The 23161-nt window shown below is 49.3% G+C and overlaps 1 protein-coding gene across 2 annotated transcripts in view; it reads left to right on the plus strand.

The window, feature by feature from the left end:
• Nucleotides 1-23161, plus strand: part of PIK3C3 (phosphatidylinositol 3-kinase catalytic subunit type 3) — a 1987152-nt gene that overhangs the window by 860056 nt on the left and 1103935 nt on the right. For both annotated transcript variants that reach the window (XM_069626883.1, XM_069626882.1), the window contains exon 10: nt 17522-17707. In XM_069626883.1, coding sequence (XP_069482984.1) covers nt 17522-17707 — 186 coding nt within the window. The remainder of the gene's footprint in view (nt 1-17521; nt 17708-23161) is intronic.

A 23161-nucleotide genomic window follows, 5' to 3' on the forward strand; every position in this document is an offset into this window, starting at 1 on the left:
AGAGCGTACATAGACAGTGGAGCCGTTGAGAATTACATCAACCAGGATCTTGCGGCAAAGATGGGGCTTCCGTTATGCCCTAAATCAACCACTGACACTGTTACCACAGTCGATGGCACGGAAATAGCTTCTGGTCCAGTATCCCAATGAACTGCAGCTTTAACCCTTCTGTGCCAGGATGGACACCAAGAATCTATCGTTTTCGACCTCATTAAGGCACCAGAGTTCCGGTTGATTTTGGGAATGCCATGGATGGTAGCTCACAATCCTCGAATCGATTGGCGAGCAAAAGAATTGGCCTTTCCCGAGACTTGCGCCCTCATGTTATCGCCAAGAGAAGCAACCAATAGACACCAGAACCTCCACGCTTGCGACTGTGGCAATCGGGACCCTACCAAGTGAATACCAGGACTTTCAAGATGTCTCTCAGAAAGAACAGGCTAATACCCTGCCACTGCATAGACAATACGATTGCCAAATTGACCTGATACCCGGCGCACACATCCCTTGTGGGTGAATTTACGCACTCACGGAACCAGAAAACCAGCACATGAAGGCCTTTCTTGACCAATACCTGGCCAACGGGTTCATCCGTCCCTTGAAGTCTCCAGCAGCCAGTTCTCTATTCTTCGTACCGAAAAAGGAGGGGGACTTGAGAACGTGCATCGACTATCTCGCACTGAACCAGATTACCGTAAAAAAACGCTACTGATCCCTGAATTGCTTGATCAAGTCAAGGATTCCCAAATCTACACAAAACTAGACCTGAGGGGGGCATATCAACTTGTTCGCGTAAAACAGGGGGACGAATGTAAAACCGCTTTTCGCACCAAATACGGCTTGTACGAATATCAAGTAATGCCCTTTGGCCTTTGCAACGCGCCTTCTGCATTTCAATACTTCATGAACGATGTCCTACGGGAATTGATTGAACGATGTCCTACGGGAATTGATTGATGTCTGTGCTCTAGTGTATATCGACGATATCCTAGTTTATTCCACATCAAAGCAGGACCACATTAAACACGTCCGATCTGTATTGGAGAAACTCTGTCAACACCAGCTCTACGCCAAGCTCGAAAAGTGCTCATTCCACGTCTCCGAGGTGGAATTCCTGGGCTTTATTCTCAGCCCGAATGGAATCCGAATGGATGTACACAAGGTAGATGCTATCCTGAACTGACCATCCCCAAATTCATTCAAGGGGGTTCAAAGTATGCTGGGTTTTGCAAACTTCTAACGCCGGTTCATCCCATGATTTTCGCAAATCGTGCATCCCATCACGTCATTACTAAGGAAAAGCAACAAAAAGTTCCAGTGGACAACAGAAGCCAAGGAGGCTTTCCAGGAACTCAAAGCAAGATTCACATCTGCCCCAATCTTACGCAACCCTCGCCATGATCTCCCATACCTGGTGGAAACGGACGCCTCAAGCATGGCTATGGGAGCCGTCCTCTCACAAAAGTACCCCGAATCGGGCCAGTTACACCCTGTTGCCTTCTGGTCGCGTAAATTCACACACCCTGAACTCAATTACGCTATCACAGACAAAGAACTCCTGGCCATTAAGTCAGCCTTTAATGCATGGCGGCACTACCTCTTGGGCGCCAGACACACAATCACTGTAATAACTGACCACCGGAACCTCCAGTACCTAAAAACGGCAAAGGCCCAATCCTCACGACAACTACGTTGGGCTCTTTTTTTTGCTGAATATGACTATGTGATTACATTTCGACCAGGGGTGAAAAACGGGAAGGCCGATGCCCTTTCCCGTATGGGGGTGGAAGAGCAAGCGTATCAGACCCCTGACCCAATAGCAATCATCCCGAGTGACAAGCTCCTAGGAATCACAGCAACCATAACTCAGAAAGAATTACATGAAGAAATCCAAAACCTGATGAGTCCGGAGCAATTACAAGTGTGGAGTGCACAAGGAGCTCATTACATGATAAAAAATCAGTTGCCCTACTTCAGGAATCGTTTATTCTTACCAAACTAAGAACTACGAGAACAAGTCATGTCCGGTTATCATGATTCCTTGATCGAGGGCCAGCCTGGAATCGCTAAAACCCTAGCCAAGGTAAAACGAAATTATTGGTGGCCCACGTGGCGTAAAGGCATTATCCAATTCATCCTATCTTGTTGAGTGTGCTCAAAACAAGTAATTCAAGCAGAAACCGGCTGGGCTATTACAACCATTGGAAATCCCACCACCACCCTGGCACACGTTGTCCCTCGATTTTATTACTGACTTACCACCCAGTCAAGGGTTTAACACTATTCTTGTGGTCGTGGACCTATTTTCAAAAATGGCACATTTCATTCCTCTTAACGGGCTCCCAAATGCTTCCACTCTGCAAAGGTATTTCTTGAAGGTATTGTACGGCTCCATGGGTTTCCTTCAGTTTTGGTCTCACACCAAGGTACTCAATTCGTATCTAACTTCTGGAGAAAATACTGGCCCAGATCGACATCCGGCTATCCACCAGTCACCATCCCCAAACAGATGGTCAAACTGAGAGGACATATCAGACGCTCGAGCAGTATCTGCGTTGCATGTTACACCAAGCTGAAGGAAGCTGGTTCGACCTATTATGGATAGCTGAATATGCTTATAATAATTGCCTGCACACCAGCACTGGGCAGATACCCTTTTATACCATGTACGGCAGGCACCCACATACTTCTGAGTTGGACGTTCCTACAACCCTGGAAATGCCAGCAGTCAAAACCTTGCACACAATCATTTCTCAAACCTTTAAAAGGGCAGCTGAACACCTACTTCAAGCTAAGAATCGCCAAAAGAAGTTTGCTGATCAACACCGAGCAAAGGCCCCCAACTACCAAGTGGGAGACAAAGTCTGGCTGGCGTCTAAACACGTGTCCATGAAAGGAACCCGAACTTTCCGTCCAAGAGACCAGGGTCCATTCACCGTCGCCTCCGTGATAAATCCTGTGGCGGTCAGACTAGCTTTGCCGTCAAACATGCAGATTCATCCTGTGTTCCACGTGTCTCTCCTTAAACCTGTTCAACCTGGGACCCGGGTAGCAACGCCACCGCAGCCAGTAGTAGTCGCCGGGGAGCCAGAATTCGAAGTCAAGGACATCCTAGATTCAAAGTACGTCAGATCCAAATTATACTACTTAATAGACTGGAAGGGGTATGGTCCACAAGACAGGACCTGGGAGCCTTGTGAGTACATCCATGGACCTCGCTTGCTTAGACGATTTCATCAAAACCATCCAACCAAACCAGACAGAAGAGCCACATTGAGAGGGGCATTGGGGGGAGTGCTCTCATGATTCCTGCCCCTCATGTCTCCAGCCCTCCAAGATGTCAGGCTGGAGCCAGGCCACCATCACCTACATGGCCCTCAAGGGCCTCTCCATCCCTCCAAAGACCCACTTGGAGTCAGACTTGGCGCTTGTGGCACCAGACTCGCTCACTCCCATAGGATAACATTGGGGATTGGACTTGTAGTGCATTGATGGGGACAAGATGGATGCCCCCACATATTTCGGTTCCCAGAACTGCATGTGCAGTCTAGTCTTTTGGGTGTAGTTCAGCCCAGAGACACCTGGGATACCCAGAGACTATTTAAGCCACGCCCAGGCTGAGAAACATGCTTTGTGTTTTCTGCACCTGCAGCGTGACACTCACCATGTTCGGATCGGTCTCCAGTAGGATTGCATCTTTCTTCTGCGCTCCGCTCCTGCAAGAACATCGTTGGGAACAGCCTTACCTTGCGGCGCTTCTGCCCATCATTCATCGCTCCTTCTGTTCTGCGGGCCTCTTCGGCGGTGTCATTCCCATCCCTGCATGCCGTTTCCTAAGGAAAAGGGAAAAGAAAAGAAAAAAGGCATTCTCCAGCATGGGGTCTGGCATGGATTCACATGCTCATGAATATTCCCCGTCGTCAGGCTGGGAATCCTCGGTAAAGAAAAAACCAGTATCAGTTTCGTTTCTGATCTGTCTTTCGTAGTAATAACCAATCACTGGTCTCTGCGTCATACTGACCACAGCCAATGACTGCCCTCTACCTAAGCACCGCCTCTGGCAGCCATCTTCAGATTTTTACCGCACGTTCATGTGTTGGGATCCTCGTGCTATTGCTCTCGAGCGTTAGTGCTATTTTTTTCACGTTTTTTCTCAAAAGAGCCTCAAGCTCCACCGATTCTCCATCCGATCAACGGGGACCCGTGTCGGATTCGTCTGCGCCCCTCAAGGGTGAAGATTTCATCGAGCTACGCTTTTGGAGGACTCCAGAAGTTTCTCAGGCCCGGTCATGGCCCAGGAGAAGGGAAGCTCGACGCCCGGAAAGCTGTTCAGGGTCTGCCCTGGATGCCAGCTGCAGAACGTCTTCAAGGAGGACGAACACTCTTTTTGTCTTTACTGCCTACATGAGGACAAGACGCACGTGGAGAAGGACTGTGCGTTTTGCGGCAACATGTCGGAGCGGACCATGAAGGACCGCCATCAACGTCTCGCCAACTGGCTGGAAGGGAAGAGCCCGTCCGGCGAGAAGAAGAGGAAGAAAGCCGAGTGGTCTTCTAAGACCTTTGAGGACGCCCCGGCGACGGGGGTCCAACATAAGGCCAAGCACTGCGAGTCCGCTGGCACCGGGAGCGCCGAACGGTCGGGCTCTACGGGCGCCAGGCAGGGCGCACCCTCCCCGGCACCATCAACCACGAGCCAACGCTCTGGGTCGGGTAAAAGGAAGGCCGAGCACCCGGCAAAGCTCCTGGAGAGGCCCCGGTCGAGCTCGAAGGCGGAGGGGGAGCGAGGCAGTGTCCCCCCCCCCTCAAGGATAAGGCGGTGAGCGCACCTAAGGTGGTGAAGGCCTTAATCCATCCGGCCAAGCCCTCTATCGAAACTGTCGCGGCGGCCCTGGCTCAGCCTGTGGAGGCTACACCAGTGGTGGCGACCTCGGGGCTCAGAGTCTCCCTGCCACCTCGGAGGGAGTCCTCTTTTGTGCCCATCGATAGGACCCCCGTGAAATCCCCCGTGGGGAAGAAAAAGGGGGGGCAGGGCGTTGTCGTAGATTCGGCCTCAACCTCGGAGGAGGAGCTGGTCGAGGTCTTAAGCCACAGCCTCGGCGTGGAAGAAGACCGGCCCGTCGGGATGGATCCCGACGCAGGTGACGACATCGTCGAGGGTACCGACGGGGCCCCTGATCGCCCGTCGGATTCCCCTCTGCCAGCGCCGCGAGACAACTCGGCGGCCATTTTGTTGGCTATACAGTCCTTATGCTCAGAGATAAGGACGAGACTACAGTTGCCGACGGAACCTCTCCCGTCGGGGGACCCAGAACCGATACCTTCTGGTGTTCCCCCTACCAAGAAAAGAAGGATCCACCCTCCGCCTCCTTTTCAGCCGTCGCGCCCCTTCCAGCCCTCCTCCCCGTCCACCCGAGGGGATGATACGGGGACTGACACGGCAGCGACGGGTACGGACGACGAGGTATACGACGAGGATGTACCGTCGTCTCCTCCCACCAGGGCTTCTACGCCCGACGAGATTGGATCGTTCCACTCCATGATCACCAGGGCATCCGAGCTTTTCCAACTCTGCCCTGAGGAGAAGAAGAAGGAAGGTTTCCTTTATCAGCGGCGCGAGGCCAAGAGGAAGACGGTCCTCTCAGTGCCTCTATTGGACGACATTTGGGATGAGGGCCTCACCCTCCTCAAGAACCCTTCCACGACGCCAGCTAGAAGAGACCGGTACGAGAAGAAGTACCGGGTCCCGGACACGGCCCCCCTGTGCCTCCGAGCGCAGCCTACCCCGGACTCCGTCGTCTCCGCGGCGGCCAGGAAAAAAGCGGGGGGGGTGCGGCCTCCACATCGACTTCCCCACCGGACGGCGAGGGAAAGAAATTGGACGCTATGGGACGCAAAGTCATCTCGTCTGCGGCGACGACGATTAAAGCGGCCAACGCCTTGGCTATCGTGGCCCGCTACGACAGGGAGCTCTGGTACAAACTGGCTCCCCTGCTGGACTTCTTGCCGGACGACAAGAGGGCAGAGGCCCTGGAGATCCTGCAGGAAGGTGAGGTGGCTTCGGACCACGCCATTACCGTTGCGACGGACATCGCCGCCACTGGGTTCCGCCAGTTGGGCAACAGCGTTTGCCTTAGGTGGCGTGGAAGGCTCAAGGCTACGGACTTCCGTCAAGACGTTCAGACCAGAGTCCTGGACATGCCCTTCGATGGGAACAACCTGTTTGGGAAAACAGTGGACGATTCCCTTCAGGCCATTAAAGCGGACACCGAGACGGCCCGGGCCCTTGGAGTTCTGCAACGACGACGGACGCCCTTTCGGAGCAGCGGAGGCAAGGGCGCCTCCAAAAGTTCCGGCGGCGGTTTCTCCACCTACCGTCAAGCGGCCCGCTCGTCGGCTCAGGAGGCCTACAGAGGACGAGGCAAGTCTGACGGACCCCGCCGTCGTCGCCAAGGAGGTCAAGGCGGCAAAGCCTTGTCGAAGCAGGATTGAACCGGCCGTGGGGTCGGGCCCCCACCGAAGCACCCCGGTGGGAGGCCGGCTGGCGAGCTTCGTCAGCGTGTGGGAGTCCATCTCCACCGACCGTTGGGTGCTGGACGCCTTGGCCCGGGGCCACGCGCTCGAGTTTCAAAGAAGGTGTCCGCGCGTCCCCCCCGTGGCCAGGAAAGAACTTCACGTCCCTCAACTTCTCCTGGAGGTAAAGGCGATGCTCAGGAAGGGCGCCATCGAACTCGTCCCAAAGAGGCTTCGGGGCTCCGGAGTTTACTCGAGATACTTCCTCGTGAAGAAGAAGACGGGGGGATGGCGCCCCATCCTGGACCTGCGACGTCTGAACAAGTTCATCAAGGCGCAAAAGTTCCAGATGGTCACCCTCCAGCACGTCCTGGGTCAGCTGGAGGAAGGAGACTTCCTGTCGTCGTTGGATTTGGAGGATGCCTACTTCCATATTCCCATCCTAAAGGGGCACCGAAAATTCCTCAGGTTTGTGGTCCAAGGGCGTCACTACCAGTTCAAAGCCCTCCCCTTCGGACTACGGTCGGCACCCAGGGTATTTACCAAGTGCCTTGCACCGGTGGCGGTGCAGCTGCGCCGCGAGGGGATCCACGTCTACCCCTACCTGGACGACTGGCTCATCCGTGCCAAGACGAGGGAGCTCGCCGTGGATCACACGGCAAGGACCGTCCAACTTCTCACGGACCTGGGATTCTCCGTGAACTATGCCAAGTCCCACCTGGTACCCTCGCAAAACGCACTGTTTCTGGGAGCGAAGCTCGACACAGTGTCCCTTCTGGCCTCCCCGTCGGAGGAAAGGACCAGGTCCATCCTGGGCAAGGTACAGCGGATGTTGGTTTCCGACGCGGCCAAGGTGAGGTCCATCAAGTCCCTCCTCGGAATGATGTCTTCTTGCATCTACCTCATTCCCATGTGCAGGCTCCGGATGCGCCCGTTGCAGGAGTTCCTGGACGCGCGCTGGATCCAAACGACGGGCGGCTTCGAGGAGAGGATCACACTCGACGAGAGTTTCCGCCGAGCGGTCCGGTGGTGGGGCATCTGCGCGCATCTGACGGCGGGCATGGACTTCCAGACCCCAGACCACCAGGAGACAGTGACCACGGATGCCTCCCTGGAAGGGGTGGGGAGCGCACACCGAAAATCTGCACGCGAGAGGCCTTTGGCTCCCGACGGAGAAGTCCCTCCATATCAACGTCCTGGAGCTCCGTGCAGTGTTCTGGGCCCTCAGGTCCTTCCTTCCGTCCCTCAAGGGCAAGGTGGTGAGGATCTTCACCGACAACACCACCACCATGTTTTACATCAGGAAACAGGGCGGAACCAGGTCCCCAGCACTGTCCAAGGAGGCGCAGGACCTGTGGCATTGGGCCGTCGCCCAAAGGATGTTTCTGGTGCCGTTTCATCTGGCAGGGATAAAGAACACCATCGCCGACTCACTCAGCAGGGAGCTGCGCTCGTGCCACGAGTGGGAACTACGGCAGGATCTAGTGGATCGTCTCTTCCGACGGTGGGGCACACCCCAGATCGACCTGTTCGCGACGGCGACGAACTCCAAGTGCCGGAGGTTCGCCAGCAGGTTTCCCCAGGCGAGGAGCATGGGCGATGCTTTCTCGTTCCCCTGGGAGGGCCTGTTCCTCTACGCGTTCCCTCCTTTGCCACTGCTAATCCGGCTCGTCAACCAGCTCAAGAGGTCACGGTGCAGGATGATCCTCGTCGCACCTGCGTGGCCGAGGCAGATATGGTTCCCGGACCTTCTGGACTTGTCAGCGTCCCCGCCAATCAAGCTGCCGGTGGACGCGGATCTACTCTCCAGGGAAGGAGGCGCCATCCTCCACCACGACCCGAAATCGCTGAACTTGCAGGCCTGGCTCCTGCAGCGCTAGAGTTTGGAGGATACGACATACCGGCCGACTGCAGAGAGGTTCTTGCAAAGGCCAGGGCGTCCTCGACTCTTAAATGCTACGGACACAAATGGAAGAGGTTCTCTGTCTGGTGCCACGCACAGAAGATTAGCCCTCTACGGATTACGGCTCCCCAGGTACTGCCGTACCTGCTGACGCTGGCCAAAGCTGGACTGGCACACGCGTCCATCAAGATTCATCTTGCTGCGATCTCCCGATACACCAGAACCACGGGCCGGACGTCCTTGTGGTCTCATCGTCTGGTGAAAGAGTTCATGAAGGGACTGTTCAGATCGTTCCCGCCGGTGAAGGCTCCGGCCCCGGCGTGGGAGCTCAACGTGGTGCTGACCAAGCTCATGGGACCTCCGTTCGAGCCTCTGCACTCGGCCCCGTTGAAGTTTGGAAAACAGCGTTTCTTGTGGCCATCACCTCCGCACGATGGGTGGGAGAGATCCAGGCCCTTTCCTGCAAGGCCCCGTACTTGACTTTTCACGACACGAGGGTAGTGCTCAGGACGCACCCCTCCTTCATGCCCAAGGTACCGTCGGACTTCCATCTCAACGAACCCTTGGTGTTGCCTGTGTTCTTCCCGTCGCCTTCGTCGCCGGCTGAGAGGACTTTGCACTCGCTGGATGTGGCTAGAGCGCTGAAGTTCTACGTGGACCGCACGAAGTGTTTTCGGAAGACGTCACAACTCTTTGTGAACTTTGGACCTGTCAATCAGGGGAAGGCTCTCTCGAAGGCTTCCATTTCCAGATGGCTCTCCGGCTGTATCATGTACTGTCATTGGTTGGCAAACCGACCGCTGCCTGGCCGTCCGAGAGCCCATTCCACCAGAGCGATCGCAGCTACCACGGCGTTCCTTTCTGGTGTGCCCCTGCTGGACATATGCAGGGCTGCTACGTGGAGGTCGACGCACACCTTCACGAAATTCTACTGCGTCGATCGGGATTCCAGGGAGGAGTCCAGGGTCGGCCAAGCAGTGCTGCCAACCTGTTCGCCTGAGGTGAGCCTGGTGAGGAGGTAAGATGCTTAATGTTGAGTTTGATGTACTGCTTAATGTTGAGCCTTTGCCACCTCCCGTGGTTGTGCATGTGTGTACTGCTATGTATTCTTTATTCATGAGCATGTGAATCCATGCCAGACCCCATGCTGGAGAAGGAACAAGTTACTTACCTGTAACTGTTGTTCTCCAGCATGGGTCTGGCATGGATTCACATGAGAACCCTCCCGCCTACCCCTCTGCGGCTCTTCACTTGGTCATACTGCCACTTCACGTGCTTCCAAATCTGAAGATGGCTGCCAGAGGCGGTGCTTAGGTAGAGGGCAGTCATTGGCTGTGGTCAGTATGACGCAGAGACCAGTGATTGGTTATTACTACGAAAGACAGATCAGAAACGAAACTGATACTGGTTTTTTCTTTACCGAGGATTCCCAGCCTGACGACGGGGAATATTCATGAGCATGTGAATCCATGCCAGACCCATGCTGGAGAACAACAGTTACAGGTAAGTAACTTGTTCCTTAGTAAGCATTCTGCAAATCTTTGCTTATTTTTAAATACTGTACGAGCTTCAAACGCTTACCTGAATCCCAGCCGCTCTGGGGAACTCTGTCTCCGGAACTTCTCATCCATCTGCAAGAGGGAAAAGACACTCCAGGTTAGCGTGGAAACATCTAGAGGCGCCGCATACCACGCTTATTCACCGCATTTGTTCTTCATAACCGGCATCCACGCTGAAAATGTCGCAGCACCTTAAAGACACAGGAAAAGAACTCAGTTTAATACAAATACGAAAGGGGTGCATCGCGCTCTCACTCACCTTCAGCGCTACTCATCTCAGCAGCACGCCGCCATCCCCGGACGCCGGCCATCATCTAAGGAAGGAAAGGAACGAAGTTAGAGAACTGTTCAAAAGACTCATTATACTTACCTGTCGGACTCTTGCCAGTGAAGTAACTAGGCAGCAACAAGCCTGCATCAATCAAAGCAGGATGGAGAGCACACTATCCAAGAAAACAAGGTGAGCTGTGGATCAAAGGGAAGGGTTGGACCCCAGGGAAGAAGGGGTTCAAGCACACAGAGACAATAGGGAGTTAAACTGTGTTTCAGGCCCAGTCTCCAGTCGAATAGCCTCCAGGGAAGGGTTCGAGGTCGTAAGAGGTCAGAACAGGCTGAGTGACGTCCCCGTGGATACCAGGTGAGCGTTACAGCTTTTTATGTGTTTTGTGTCCTTTTTAGGAGGAGTTTCATGCCTAGGATTTTTCCGATGTCTACAAAGAAAGGCAGTGTTTCTTCTGTGATTGCTGGAAAAGGATCTCTTAGGAGGCAGAGGGTAACTCAGTTCTTTTGTCTTTGAATCTGTGGCTTGATGTAGAGTAATACACTCATCTTTGTTGCAGTGTACCAGGAGCTATGATACAGAACATGGTCTACGTTTTCCAGGGTTTACCCATGACATAATAATTTTTTTTTGTTTAATTTTGCTGTTTTGCTTCACACACCAAATTGCAAAACTGTTTCAAAGCACCAAGTTACACCTGTAGACTGTTCTCTTCTTTGAGTTGAATAGAGTTCCACATGTTCGCACTGGCCAGACAAAAGGCCATTCTTTCATCAGGTATGAGAAAGGGTTTTGAAAGGCGGCTAGATAGTTTTAGAGTTGGGATTGCCATGCAAAGATTTGATTCTAGGGTGCTCCTTTGTAATTCTGTGTTTTTGTATTTATTTGCATTTTGACGTATATCTGGTTAGTGCCCCAGAATATTTCAAGGGGTCGTGCATGAATTCCAGCCTCCTTAGTGACTCATTTGGGGTGATATGGGAGCCTTATTGAAACTTGCCCTTCCCAGCATTTGTCTTCAAGGTTAGAGTTGTTGTGTGAGGATCTTAATTTTTGCAGCATAGCTTACGGCATAGTCTTCTCTTGGAATTCATCAAAGTACAGCCACACTCTTATCCCCTAACAAGATTGCGATTGGGATAGAATTTGGAAGCTGCAATAGTTTGTTACAGTATTTCCTTTTCGTTATAACAACACCTAACAGGGGACTCTTGGCGGCCCATATTTCCTACCATAAATAGTGGCCAAATTCATGTTTGCACTCATGATTTCTGGGATATAAATTATCGCCCCTGCCCCAAATTCCAAATGAAAACTTACTATGCCTTTGGCTGAGGTTTCTGTTTGACAGATAGGCACGTAAGGTGTGTGTTCCAGTTGTTTTTAATATTAAAAGTGATTCAAAGTATGAAAAATGATGAACTCCTCCAAGAGGTTCATTATCAATGTAGATTGTTCTATTTCTAGGCGATTGAGTTGTCATGACTATTGACTTCGATCTGTTGATTTTTATACTGTTAGTCTAGCAGAAACTCAGTAGTTAAGAGGAATGTCTGAAGCGCTTTGTGTGTAGAGCCAACAAGACGGAGCCGTCTGCATATGGTATTATTGCACACTTCACGTTTGCAATTTTCAGGACTTCTTAGATTCAATGGGGCTAGACAAGGCAGTTCATTGGTTTATACATTTAAGAGCTGTACGAATCCCAGGATGTCATCACTGCTTCTGTAATGGGAGCCCCTTCCCAGGTGAGGCCGCTGTGCTATAGTCCCCCTGGGGGTGGTACTCAGCCGGGGTGTCCAGTCATTTTACCAAAAATAATTCAGAGTGGTTTCACCGAGGTACAAAATACCGAAAATGTTAATTATATATATATGGTAGTGGGGTAAGGGGTTTAAATGGGTGGGAATTGGGTTAAAGGGGTAGAAAAACAGGGGGTTTATTTTTTTTTAAATTAAAAAGTACCATCTCAGTATTTTTTCGGTATTTTGTGCCTTGGTGAAATTTACCTCTCTGAATTTAACTTCAGTAAAATGACATATAACCCTCAGCGGGTGGATCTCATCGGAGGGGAAGCCCCCTAATGGACCAGTGACCACTATTGTGGGAGAACGTGATATCCGCCTAACACCTACACTTCCCCTTCACCCCCACTCTCTCAACCTCTAGCCTCCTGTCCCATATACTTCTATAACATGCAAGAAGTAGAAATAATTTGGGAGAGGCAGAATAGGGGTGACTATCATGAAGATCCACGCCAAGAAACTGTGACGAGGAAGAGGTGTGGATCCACAGGGATCAAAAAGAAGAACTTGAGTGAACATTTAGTCTCCAACTACGGACTGTATTGAAAACTTAACATTAAAACTGACAACCGACTCAACCGAATGTCAGGTGCAGAGGAACTGCGAGAGGAACCAGTGCCCGGCGAGGTCAGGAGCAGGAGCAGATCAGGTGCAGAGATGCTGAAGTGGCAGTCTCCACTGGACATGCTGAGTGAACTGAGAGGCTGGCTGGGAAAAGCACCAGCAGCGCAACACTGCGGGACCATGCGATCCGGCTGGGAGAGACGCGCTGAACCGGGTCAGGAGCCGCAGAACCTCTGCAGCAAGCAGAAAAGAGCTCTGGCGTGGCAGAAAAAGACACAGGGAATCCCGCAACCAACCGGAGGGCTGCAGCCAAGACCTTTAAGGTATTTGGTTGGCTGAGTCTATGAGCCTATGGTTGGGAGCCCTCAAAAGTACAAGAAACCCACTAAAAGAAACATCAATAGACTGTAATGAGGGCAACAGGGTCTGGGACCCTGAAGGAGGGGGGTCATACCAGATAGCAAGAATACCTAATGTTCTTTGTGACAGTACTTGGAGGGAAGGACTTTTTTCCTCCCACTCTTAGGCATGATTTGAGGTATGTCTTTGACTTTTGGTGTGCTTATGGGCTATGGGGTCTTTTACTCCATAGGGTATCATCTGTTTTTAGTGTGTGTGTTACACAGCACCCTCAGTGCAGTAACACAGGGGTGTCATAGTGACCCCCACACATAGACTCCATACCCTGGGACTGACTACTGTCTCCCAGGGCATGTAAAGTCACAATTGACTTTACTAGTCCAAAATTGTGAACAGAACCAGTACAAACCATCATATTGTGGAAGTACTGAAGGGGTTAATTCGATTGCCCCTGGGTCTGTTTCCAAGGGGGCACTGTCCAGTCCCCCCTTGTCGAGTTTCTGGCTGGTGGCAGTGGTTACCACGCAAAATATTCCACCGGATTATTTCCTATGGGATTTTCCCATTGATTTTAAACGCACCATGTATGTTAGATGCAATGTTAAAGACACCGCCGGTTTATTTATTTAATATAAAATCACTGGTTGGGTCTTTTTGCCAGAACTCTTTTCTAAAATGGCGTTCGTGTCCGTCTCTGTAACTCCAACCAAGGTCGGGCCCTTTGTCCCACTTTTTGGCGGGCTTCTCCACAGAAGCCCTCCAACTGGTGCCACTCTGTCTGGGTTCCACAGGATCTGTGGGTGGGGGAATTGGCACCCTGGACTGCGTTGCCTTAGCAACTCAAGTCTCACTCTGTTCTGATTGGCCCAGTGGTGAGCCGCCCGGCTCACCACTTAGCATGTATGAGTGACAGCTAGGCTGTTGAATGGTGGTTTTTCTGCATAAAAGCAGGGCTTTTGGGACTGGAACTTCAAAAGTCGCCACAGGACCTAAGAAATCCGAAGAAGGGAGAAGCTGAGCCATCTGCAACGACGACACCACCGGTGGAGCCCTGCTGCAACGACCTCACCACTTACCTGACGACAAGAGAAGATCTTCTGCTGAAAGAGTCTTCTTCCTCTGAGCTGGTTGGATCAACTAGTTCGCCATTTCACCTTCCAGGAAATCTCTTGGTCGAATCGCCCGTACCAAGCACCCCGGTGGCCGGATAGCCAAGCTGCACCACTGTGACCGCGAATAACAGGAACGCACCTTTTTCACCGAACGAACTCCGCGGCTGGTCTCTTCCCTGGGCAGTGCAACGACTCCAAGTTTCCTCCTCGACAAGATCATCTCTTTCCCTGGTTGAAACCATGAACTGCACTCGCTGCCAGGAACAACTGCCACTGCAGGAGCTTCCTCAACTTTAAAGGTACTGTGTTCTACCTTGCCTCCCTTTCTACGGTTTGCTAAAGGTGACCATCCATCGCGAAATGTGCAGAAAATACTTTCTAGCAAAATAAATGTAATTTTGTTTTGGTGTGGCTAAACCTTACTGTCATTTTCAAATTCTTTTTTGTACATTAGTAATTAGCTTTAGAATTTGTAATGTTGGGTGTGGTATGTGGCTCCGAATGACCCCAAAGAATGTTTGCATATGCATAGTTTGGCAATGTACAAGTATCTTAGTTGTAGTACAAGACTTTGTGTTGGTGCGATTGGAACTATCCTGAAATGTTTGCCTATAATTTAAATAAAGTTAAACAAAATAATAATTTGGAGTTGGATCTTTACTCTTGTACCCCTTTGATTATAATGAGAATTGCCTAGAATGGCACCATTTTGTTACTGGTTTTGTGTTTTACGCATACTAAAATAAACATGTATACACACTAATCTATGTTGAAAGGAACCCCCTATGTAAACGTCTTGCAAATGTAACCTCTTAAGCTCGAATATTGCTGACAGTAGGGAATCTTGTCAGTGCCTAAAAGTTTAGGAGATCACTCTTGTGCATCAGGTTTCACCTCTATTAATGCTCCACATAAACCTCTCTCAGCCCCATTGCAGGTTGTAAACTGTCCTCTGCGGTTGGGTGCAGGTACTAGCTAAAAGGGGTTGAAAGAAATTGAGTCTGATGCTTTAGCTGGATTTTAAGCTCTGTTTCCTAGCTCTCTGCCAACCTAAAGTCACACATGTGTTATCCAGAGAATTTTGTTTACTTGCACCCTGTATTACTAAAGGGTGCCGGATTACCAAGCTTTTACGGTAATGAGGAGAAAGCAACGGAGAACAAAATTATTATAAGGCCTTTCAAATAGATGAATGGCCAGGCACAGTTCAAATATGCACAACCAGGCAGTTCCATAATCAAGGATCTGCCACAAAAAAAAAACTAATTATTTCCAGGCAAAGAACGGCATGTTCTTTATTCATTTTATTTATTTATTATATTTGTTAAACGCCCAAACCCTCGGGTATCACGGCATTGTTACAGACATCTTGCAAAAACATTCAAAGTATTCCAATTGCTTCCATTGAAACACTGGTACAAAAACACATGGGTTAAAACCATTGCCTAGTCACTTTCAATATATACAACATCTGATGACAGTCATCCCTAGAAAGGTAGCTGTCTGGGCCTACAACGGATAAGTATTTTGATAATATGTGGTTTAGCTAGTATTGGTTGAATAGCCAGGTTTTTAGAGCTTTTTTGAAGCAGTGGAAGGATTCTTTATTTTTAATGTTTAGTGGAAGCTCGTTCCAGAGTTTCAGGACCATAACTAGGAAGCTGCTGCCTCCTGTTCTGGAGCTTTTGAATCGGGGACAGCGAGGAGCGACTTTTTGTTGGATCTGAGCGATCTGTTAGAAACTTTTTTAATTATTGAGTTATTTAAGTAAATGGGTGCTTTGTTGGTAACGCATTTGTAGGTGGTGCACAATGATTTGAAGATGATTCTAGCCTTGATGGGTAGCAATGATTCTCCCTCCTGATGTTTGAGATGGTTCCTAGTGATTGTTTCGATTGGCAAAGTTTCACAAAAATGCATCGAAAAAATGCATTTTTTTTTTAATTTGGGGTCCCCCTAACCCATGTCTTTTTACCCCTTAACACACATTTTAATAAAAGAAAAAAACATTTACCTACAAATAAAATGCATTTTTTCGATGCATTTTTTTCGAAACTGTGGCTTTCGAAACTATATATTCGAAACAATGCCTGGATACCATTTGAGATATGGTCGGACTTTTTGATTCCTAAAGCTGCTCGTAACGCTTTGTTTTGCATTCATTGTAGTTTTGCTAGGTTGGAATTGGAGGTCCCTAATAGGAGTACATTACAGTAATCCAACTTTGATAGTATTAAAGCTCTGGCTAGGGTGGTGCAGTTAGAGGGTGTCAGGTCCTGGCGGCTGAAGGCTATCAATTTGTGGTGTCCGAAGCTTAGAAGAGAAGCTTAGTGTAAGCATTGTATAAAGTGGGTGAGAGAAAGGACCCTTACGGTACCCCAATGGGAACTGGTAGGGGTCGACAGCCTCTTTACCAATGCTTACTCTAAGCTGTGCATTCAGCTAGAAAAGATTTCACCCAAAGTGTGGCATCTTTAGAGAAGCAAAAGTAATTAGCTAGAGTCGCACAAAGCTTGTCATGGTCCACTAAATCGAATGCTGCAGATAAATCTAACAGCAGTAGTATACAGAGTTTACCTGAATCCCTGATGGTATCTGTCTGGATTTTTAGATCCAGGAGGGCCGTTTCTGTACTATGGTTGGGCCTAAATCCAGATTGTCTAGCACCAAGGAGCTGATTTAGTTCAAGATAAGTTTGAATTTGATTGTACGCTATTTTGTCAATCTTGAGCAAAACGGTTATTGGTCGATAGTTATTGGGACTTGTTTTATCAAGATAGTTGTTTTTTAGTAGTGGGGTTACCCATGCTTCTTTTATGCTTGTCGGGACTATATTTGAGTTAAATGAGGCGTTCACAAAGTTAATGATTATCGGGATGAGGTGGGGGGCACATAGTTTAACTCGGTGGGCTGGGAAATTATCTCCTTTGCAATTGGAGGCTTTTAGTTTATAGATAGTGTCTGCCACTGTGTATTGGGTCACTGGAGTAAATTGGAATTGCAGGTTCGGATTTTCCTTGGTTTTATTGAGATTGGTGTTCGACATGTTTTTATCGGCTAAGATTTTTCTTTTTGTGAGGATTTTCTTTCGGAGTAGCTCAATTTTGGAAGCTAGGCTTTGGATCCACCATGAATTGCAGTTAATCTGCCTAGTGATGGGCAAGTATCAAACAGATGTGTAAATGGAGATTGTGCTCTGGGATGACAGAGCTAACACGTGACTCTGGAGTAGGTTGCAGCCAATAGAAAACGTGCTTGTCTAAAAATAGCTTTTGCTTCTCTCGGTAGTTCATACATTCTAAAACAATGTTCAACTCCAAAAAAAAAAATCCATACCTTGGTGGAAAATCTACATTTTGGCAGAGTGTAGTTGCAAACTTCCTTTTTGAGATACCGAACAGTTAATGTCTGTCCCTTTTCCACAGGCCTTAACCAAGTTTCTGAAGTGTGTGAATTGGGGACTAGCGCAAGAGGCCAAGCAGGCTTTGGAGCTTTTGGGCAAATGGAAGCCAATGGATGTGGAAGATTCTTTGGAGCTGCTGTCCTCTCAGTTCACCAACCCCACGGTTCGGCGCTATGCGGTTGCCAGGCTGCAGCAGGCTGATGATGAGGTAAGTGCAATACAATAATAATCATATTCTCTGATGATAGTTCACATTACTAGAATATCATGAACCAGCTGGGAAGTGTTCTGCTAAACGCAAAACAAAACCCAGAGTATTAAAATGCAGAATTGAGCAACACTGTAGGATGTTTTCTCCCTGAGCCCTACTGTGGCAATCTGCCCCCATTTAAAGGTGCCACAAAAGCATGTCTGATATCACAAAGAGCTCCTCAGAAAGTGACGGCAGGTTTCATGTGACATTTTGTATCCTAGGAGTGGATTGCAGGACGCAGCACTGTGCCTTTAAGATGGGGGATGCGTTTGGAGGAAGACTGATGGCTGAGCGCTGATGACACAAGTTTGCTTGACCTGATATGATAAAGATCGGGTGAGCTGGGTGGTCGCTTGCACTCCAGCACATGCCTATCTTTACCAGATCAGAAGACTGCAATCTCATCACCCTCAAAAGAGCGGTGTTGAAGGGGCCTCTGTTCAGCAATCCAACGCTGTCCGGCAGGAGACCGCAGCTCATCCCTTAGCTCTGAGATAGGTGTTCCTAAATCCAGCAGGTAACGAATGGGGATTAGTGGGCAGTGAGCTCAGACCAGACGCCATTGTAAGCAAGCTGACCCTATGGCTCAGGAAGTCCCTAAGAAAGAGTCCAGTTTGGGACTATTCTCCTTATGCACAGCTCCATTGCATCAGATTGTCCTTCGTAATCTTTTTCTCATAGGAGCCATTGATGAGCGATATACCTACAGTCTAGGTAGACCTCCTCAATTTATATATGAAGACACTCTGCTGATGAAATCATTTCAGACATTCCTATCAGCAGCAGCAAACCCCAATGCTTCAGTCCCAGTTCAGGGATTTTAAAATGGAAATTACTGTGGCTATTTCAGAGAGGTGTGGACTGGCGTGCTAGGTGACAGAGTCAATACCTATGGGGATATGATATGATATGATATGATATTTGTAACGCGCCTATACACAAGTGTTTCAAGGCGCGACGAGGCAGGGAGGGAGGGAAACAAGGGGAAGACAGACAAACGATCCTACTAGGCCAGGTGTCATTCAGATCGCGCAAGTGCAGAGGTAAGGGGAAAAGGAGAAAGTGCAGGGGGAGGAGGTGGGGGGGAAGTGCGGTACAAGGTAAGTAGCGTAAAAATAAATAAATAATAAATAATAAATAAAAGGGCCAGCTGGTGGCAAAGTGCGAGGTAAGTGCAGAGCAAGTGCTGGGAAGGGGGCTGTAGGGATGCAGTGACAGTCCCACAGTGCAGGGGGAGCCAGGGAGGCAGTGCAAGTGGAGAGTGGCTGGGACCTGGACCGAGGTCGCTGAGAGTGGCTCAGATGCAGGTTTAGTGCAGAATTCAGTGGGGAGTTAAGCAGGTTTAGCAGGGGAGAGGGAGAGAGAAGGCAGAAGCGAAGAGGAAGGTTTTGAGGTGCTTCCGGAACCGGAGATGGTTCTCCTCAAGTTTCAGGGAGGCAGGAAGGCTGTTCCAGAGGGAGGCCCCTGCTGCGGAGAGAGATCTACCCCCAGCTCGTTGCTTCGAGAAGCGGCTGACCATGAGGGAGTTGGAGAAGGATGAGCGAAGGGCTCGTGAAGGAAGATATTTAGGAAGAGAGAGTTGAAGGTATTTAGGCCCCAGGCCCCAGAAGGCCTTGTGGACAATGCAGAGGGTTTTGAACTTAATCCTCGCAGCCACTGGGAGCCAGTGAAGAGATTTCAGTCCTGGAGAGATACGGTCCCTGGGCTTGAGGCCAAGGACAAGTCTCGCAGTTCTGTTCTGGATAAGTTGCAGAGGGCGGAGAGTGGAGGCAGGCAGATTAAGATAGAGGCTGTTACAGTAGTCCAGCCTTGAGAGAACCAGGGCTCGGGAGACAGTGAGCTTCTGGGGGAAGGAGAGGAAGGGAAGAATACCTCTGAGGAGGTGCAGCTGGTAGTGTGACTTCTTAGAGACGTCAGATATATGAGGAGAGAAGGAGAGTGTGGAGTCGAAGATGACCCCAAGGTTTTTAGCCTTGCAGGTAGGGGCAGGAAGGGGGCCAAGGGAGGCCGGCCAGAGAGCTGCAGGGAAGGAGGGAGTGGGTGTGCCGATGAGTAGAATCTCAGTCTTACTGGCGTTAAGGCAGAGGTCATTGGCGGCACACCATTCCTGGATAGCAGACAGACAGTCGGAGATGAGGGAAGGAGAGGAGGAGGCCGAGGGTAGCCTGAAAATGAGCTGGGTATCGTCCGCATAGCACTGGAAGTAGGGGCAGAGAGCGGCGATGCGGTGGGCAAGGAGTGCCAGATACTGGTTGAAAAGCCAGGGAGAGAGGTTGGATCCCTGGGGGACACCACAGGTGGAGAAAAAGATGTCAGAGAGGAAGGAGCCCATTTGGACCTGGGAGGGTCGACCGGAAAGGAAAGAGGGAAAAAAGCCCAGGGCTTGGCATTGGATTATGATGATCGCAAACAGAAGGTACAGGATCAGCATGCTCGTGCGAGAGGAAATGTGAGGACAATATTTGCATTTAACAGTATTAAAGAAGGTAAGGTGGCCATCACCCTTTTTGTCCTCTCTACAAGCACTATTCAAAGGTGTCCATCCAGGGGGAGGTGGTTGGGAGTGGACAAGCAATCGGGTGGGAGCATTTAAATGAAACCTGACAGGTCAAGGGACATTTTTGTCAAAATGTCAGCATTTTGACAAAAAGAAGAGTTGCTACATGAGGTTAGACAGCAGGGCCCCATGTGCTATAATGGATCAGAATTTTAAATATACCAGGATTTAGCCCCTTCAACGCTTAATAAGAGGCAGAGATTACCATTAATCACTAGAGAACTTACTAATTGGCAGATTCAGTATAAAGGGCTTGACACCTTTGGCCGCCCATTTAGTTTGAAAGTTCAGAATCGTGATAAATGTGTCTGTGGAAGGCTGCTATATTTTGGATCTGAATACGGGAACTGGCCCAAAGACAACATCATGATGAGTTAGGGAAGTTTCCTTACCTCAGAGCACTAATGATGATCATCTTAAATTTGAATTTCAGCCCTTTACCGAGCAGCATCTAATTAAAGTTTTGAGCGAATGAAAACCGACAAACTGCCAGGGGGATGTCTGTCCTGCTATCACAGTCAAAGAGTGCGCCGTCCTGCTTGCCCCTTTGATCACTACATTTTGTAATGCCTCTTTTGGGAGAAGGCTCCGTCCCTGTCAACATCAAACAAGCTTGGATCTCTCCTTTTGATTAAAAAACCCACTCTGGATGAGAATGGGCCAAGCAACTATCGGCCCGTTACTAATTTCCCTTACTTGCTCAAAATATTGGAGAAAGTGGCACATTTTCAGATCGAAGAATTTCTGTCTCAATACAATATTCTGGGGAAGAAGCAATCTGGATTTTGACGGCGCTTCAGTACAGAGTGATTTAAAAATGAACATCTTTAACATATTTATAAAGGGAAATCATCTATGCTGGTGCTGCTTGATCTGCCTGCGGCATTTGACCTAGTCGATCATTCCATCTTCGCAGACAGACTATGTAGCACAGAACATTTTGCTGTGTCAGATGCTGGATGGGTACAATCATTCCTATCGGATCGGAAGGACAGAACCCTCTTCCAAGAGTCGATGGCAGAAGAGTTCTTGATCACATGTGGCGTACCACAGGGTTCCTACGTGTCGCTGACCCTGTTTAATATCTTCATGCTCCCATTATTTGATCAGTTGATTGCAGCCGGGTCCATTTATGCGAACTATGCTGATGCCACCCAGTGCCTTCTGCCGCTCTCAGGAGATTATGATTTGGACTTGTAACTGCCTTAACCTCGCCTCTGGTCAAATTGAAACTTGGATGCAAGCCAATAGGCTGCACTCAATGATTCCAAAACTGAGATTGGCGGTAGGAACTGCTCCCCAATGGCATACACTTAGTAAAGAGTATTGCCAATTCGATATTGTAGGCTTCTCCATTAAAACCCAACCCAGGGTTAAGACTCTGGGAGTCACCCTTGATCAAGACATGTCCATGAAGGTGCAGGTGAGCAGCTTGGTCTCTTGCACATTGTACTATCTGAAGCTGCTGGCACATCTCCGGCCCTTCCTGAACACCTCTAACTGTGCCATGCTTGCACTTGCCATCATAGGGGCAAAGTTGGATTATTGCTCCAGCCTGCTGCTAGGGATTGCCAAAGGGAAACTTTCCTGGGGACAGGTCGTCCAGAACAATGCTTTACGCATTATGAAGGGGCTCCACAGAACAGACCATGTCTCATAGGCTAGAAGAGCCCTCCATTGGGGTCCCTGTTTCGGGTACACTGCATTACCCATCGCTGCCTCTATGGCCCAGACCCTAAATATTTGGCCAAATGTCTAAACTGGCTGCCTGCCCTCATAACCCTCTGGTCAAATAATACATCTGTTCTGGTCACCTTAAGGACCAAACTCACATGTGGCAGAAAGGTCTTTCCCCATGCAGCACCAAGGCTCTGGAACGCTCTCCCACCTGATCTGCAAGCTTTCACATTGCTTCCCATTTTCAGGCAAGGACTGAAAACTATTTTATTTTGCTGACCTATTTCCTTCTTCTGACCTGCCCGTTCTGATTATGATTTTGTTATTTGTGGTCTGTCTTGCCTTAGCACCTCCATGCCTCTGGGCTTCATATTGCAGTACATAAATAAATCGATATTGGATCCTGAATCACATCATTGGAGATCGAAAACAACCACGTTCAGAAGAGAGAAAGCATTGATCAAAACTGCCTAAGAGTTCCCAAAACGGACTCTTGTCCTGTGCACCAAACAGAACTAGTGGTTCTAAAGAGCTCAAGAGGGACCTCTTCTCCTCTTGACTCTCATATTAGTGTGTTAATGAAAGAGGCTGTGTTTAGCGGGAAGATCAGAAAGGGGAGGAGTTCCTGAAAACGTAACTTTCTCTGGTGTAGTCATTAATCATTATAGATGCTTTTGCATACGCAAGGCCTAGTTGGTTGTGGGAAGATGAATTTCCCAATGCACCTGAGGCTCACAAGGTGAAGGAGATAGTTGACGTTTATTTTTTTATTAGGGTTTTTCACAATTACGATAAATACCGGCAATAATATGTTTGAAAAAAGATTTGACTTCGAAGAAAATAGGGACCTGGAAGAGGAGGCTCTGACTACATTTGGCTTGATATCCGGCCAGGGACGATGGGGTATCTGTGATGTGAAATTATTCCACTAGCTTAATACTTTAACGAGAATGAATGGCATCTTTATTAACAAATAATGTCAAGGTACTTAACTATCCATTGAAAAATATGAGCGTGCAAATGTAGCTACTGCTCATGCAACCAGTGATGGTCTTCTTTCAGGAATGATTTGAAAAACAGAGTGGAAACCACCCTGTAGCACCCAGCGCTCACTGCTTGCCTCATATCAAGAGGCTAAATTCAGTACTTTAAGCCCAATTCCATTTTTTGTTAAA

The sequence above is a fragment of the Ambystoma mexicanum genome, chromosome 6p, assembly GCF_040938575.1.
Source record: "Ambystoma mexicanum isolate Mex_15411 chromosome 6p, UKY_AmexF1_1, whole genome shotgun sequence".
NCBI classification, from domain to species: domain Eukaryota; kingdom Metazoa; phylum Chordata; class Amphibia; order Caudata; family Ambystomatidae; genus Ambystoma; species Ambystoma mexicanum.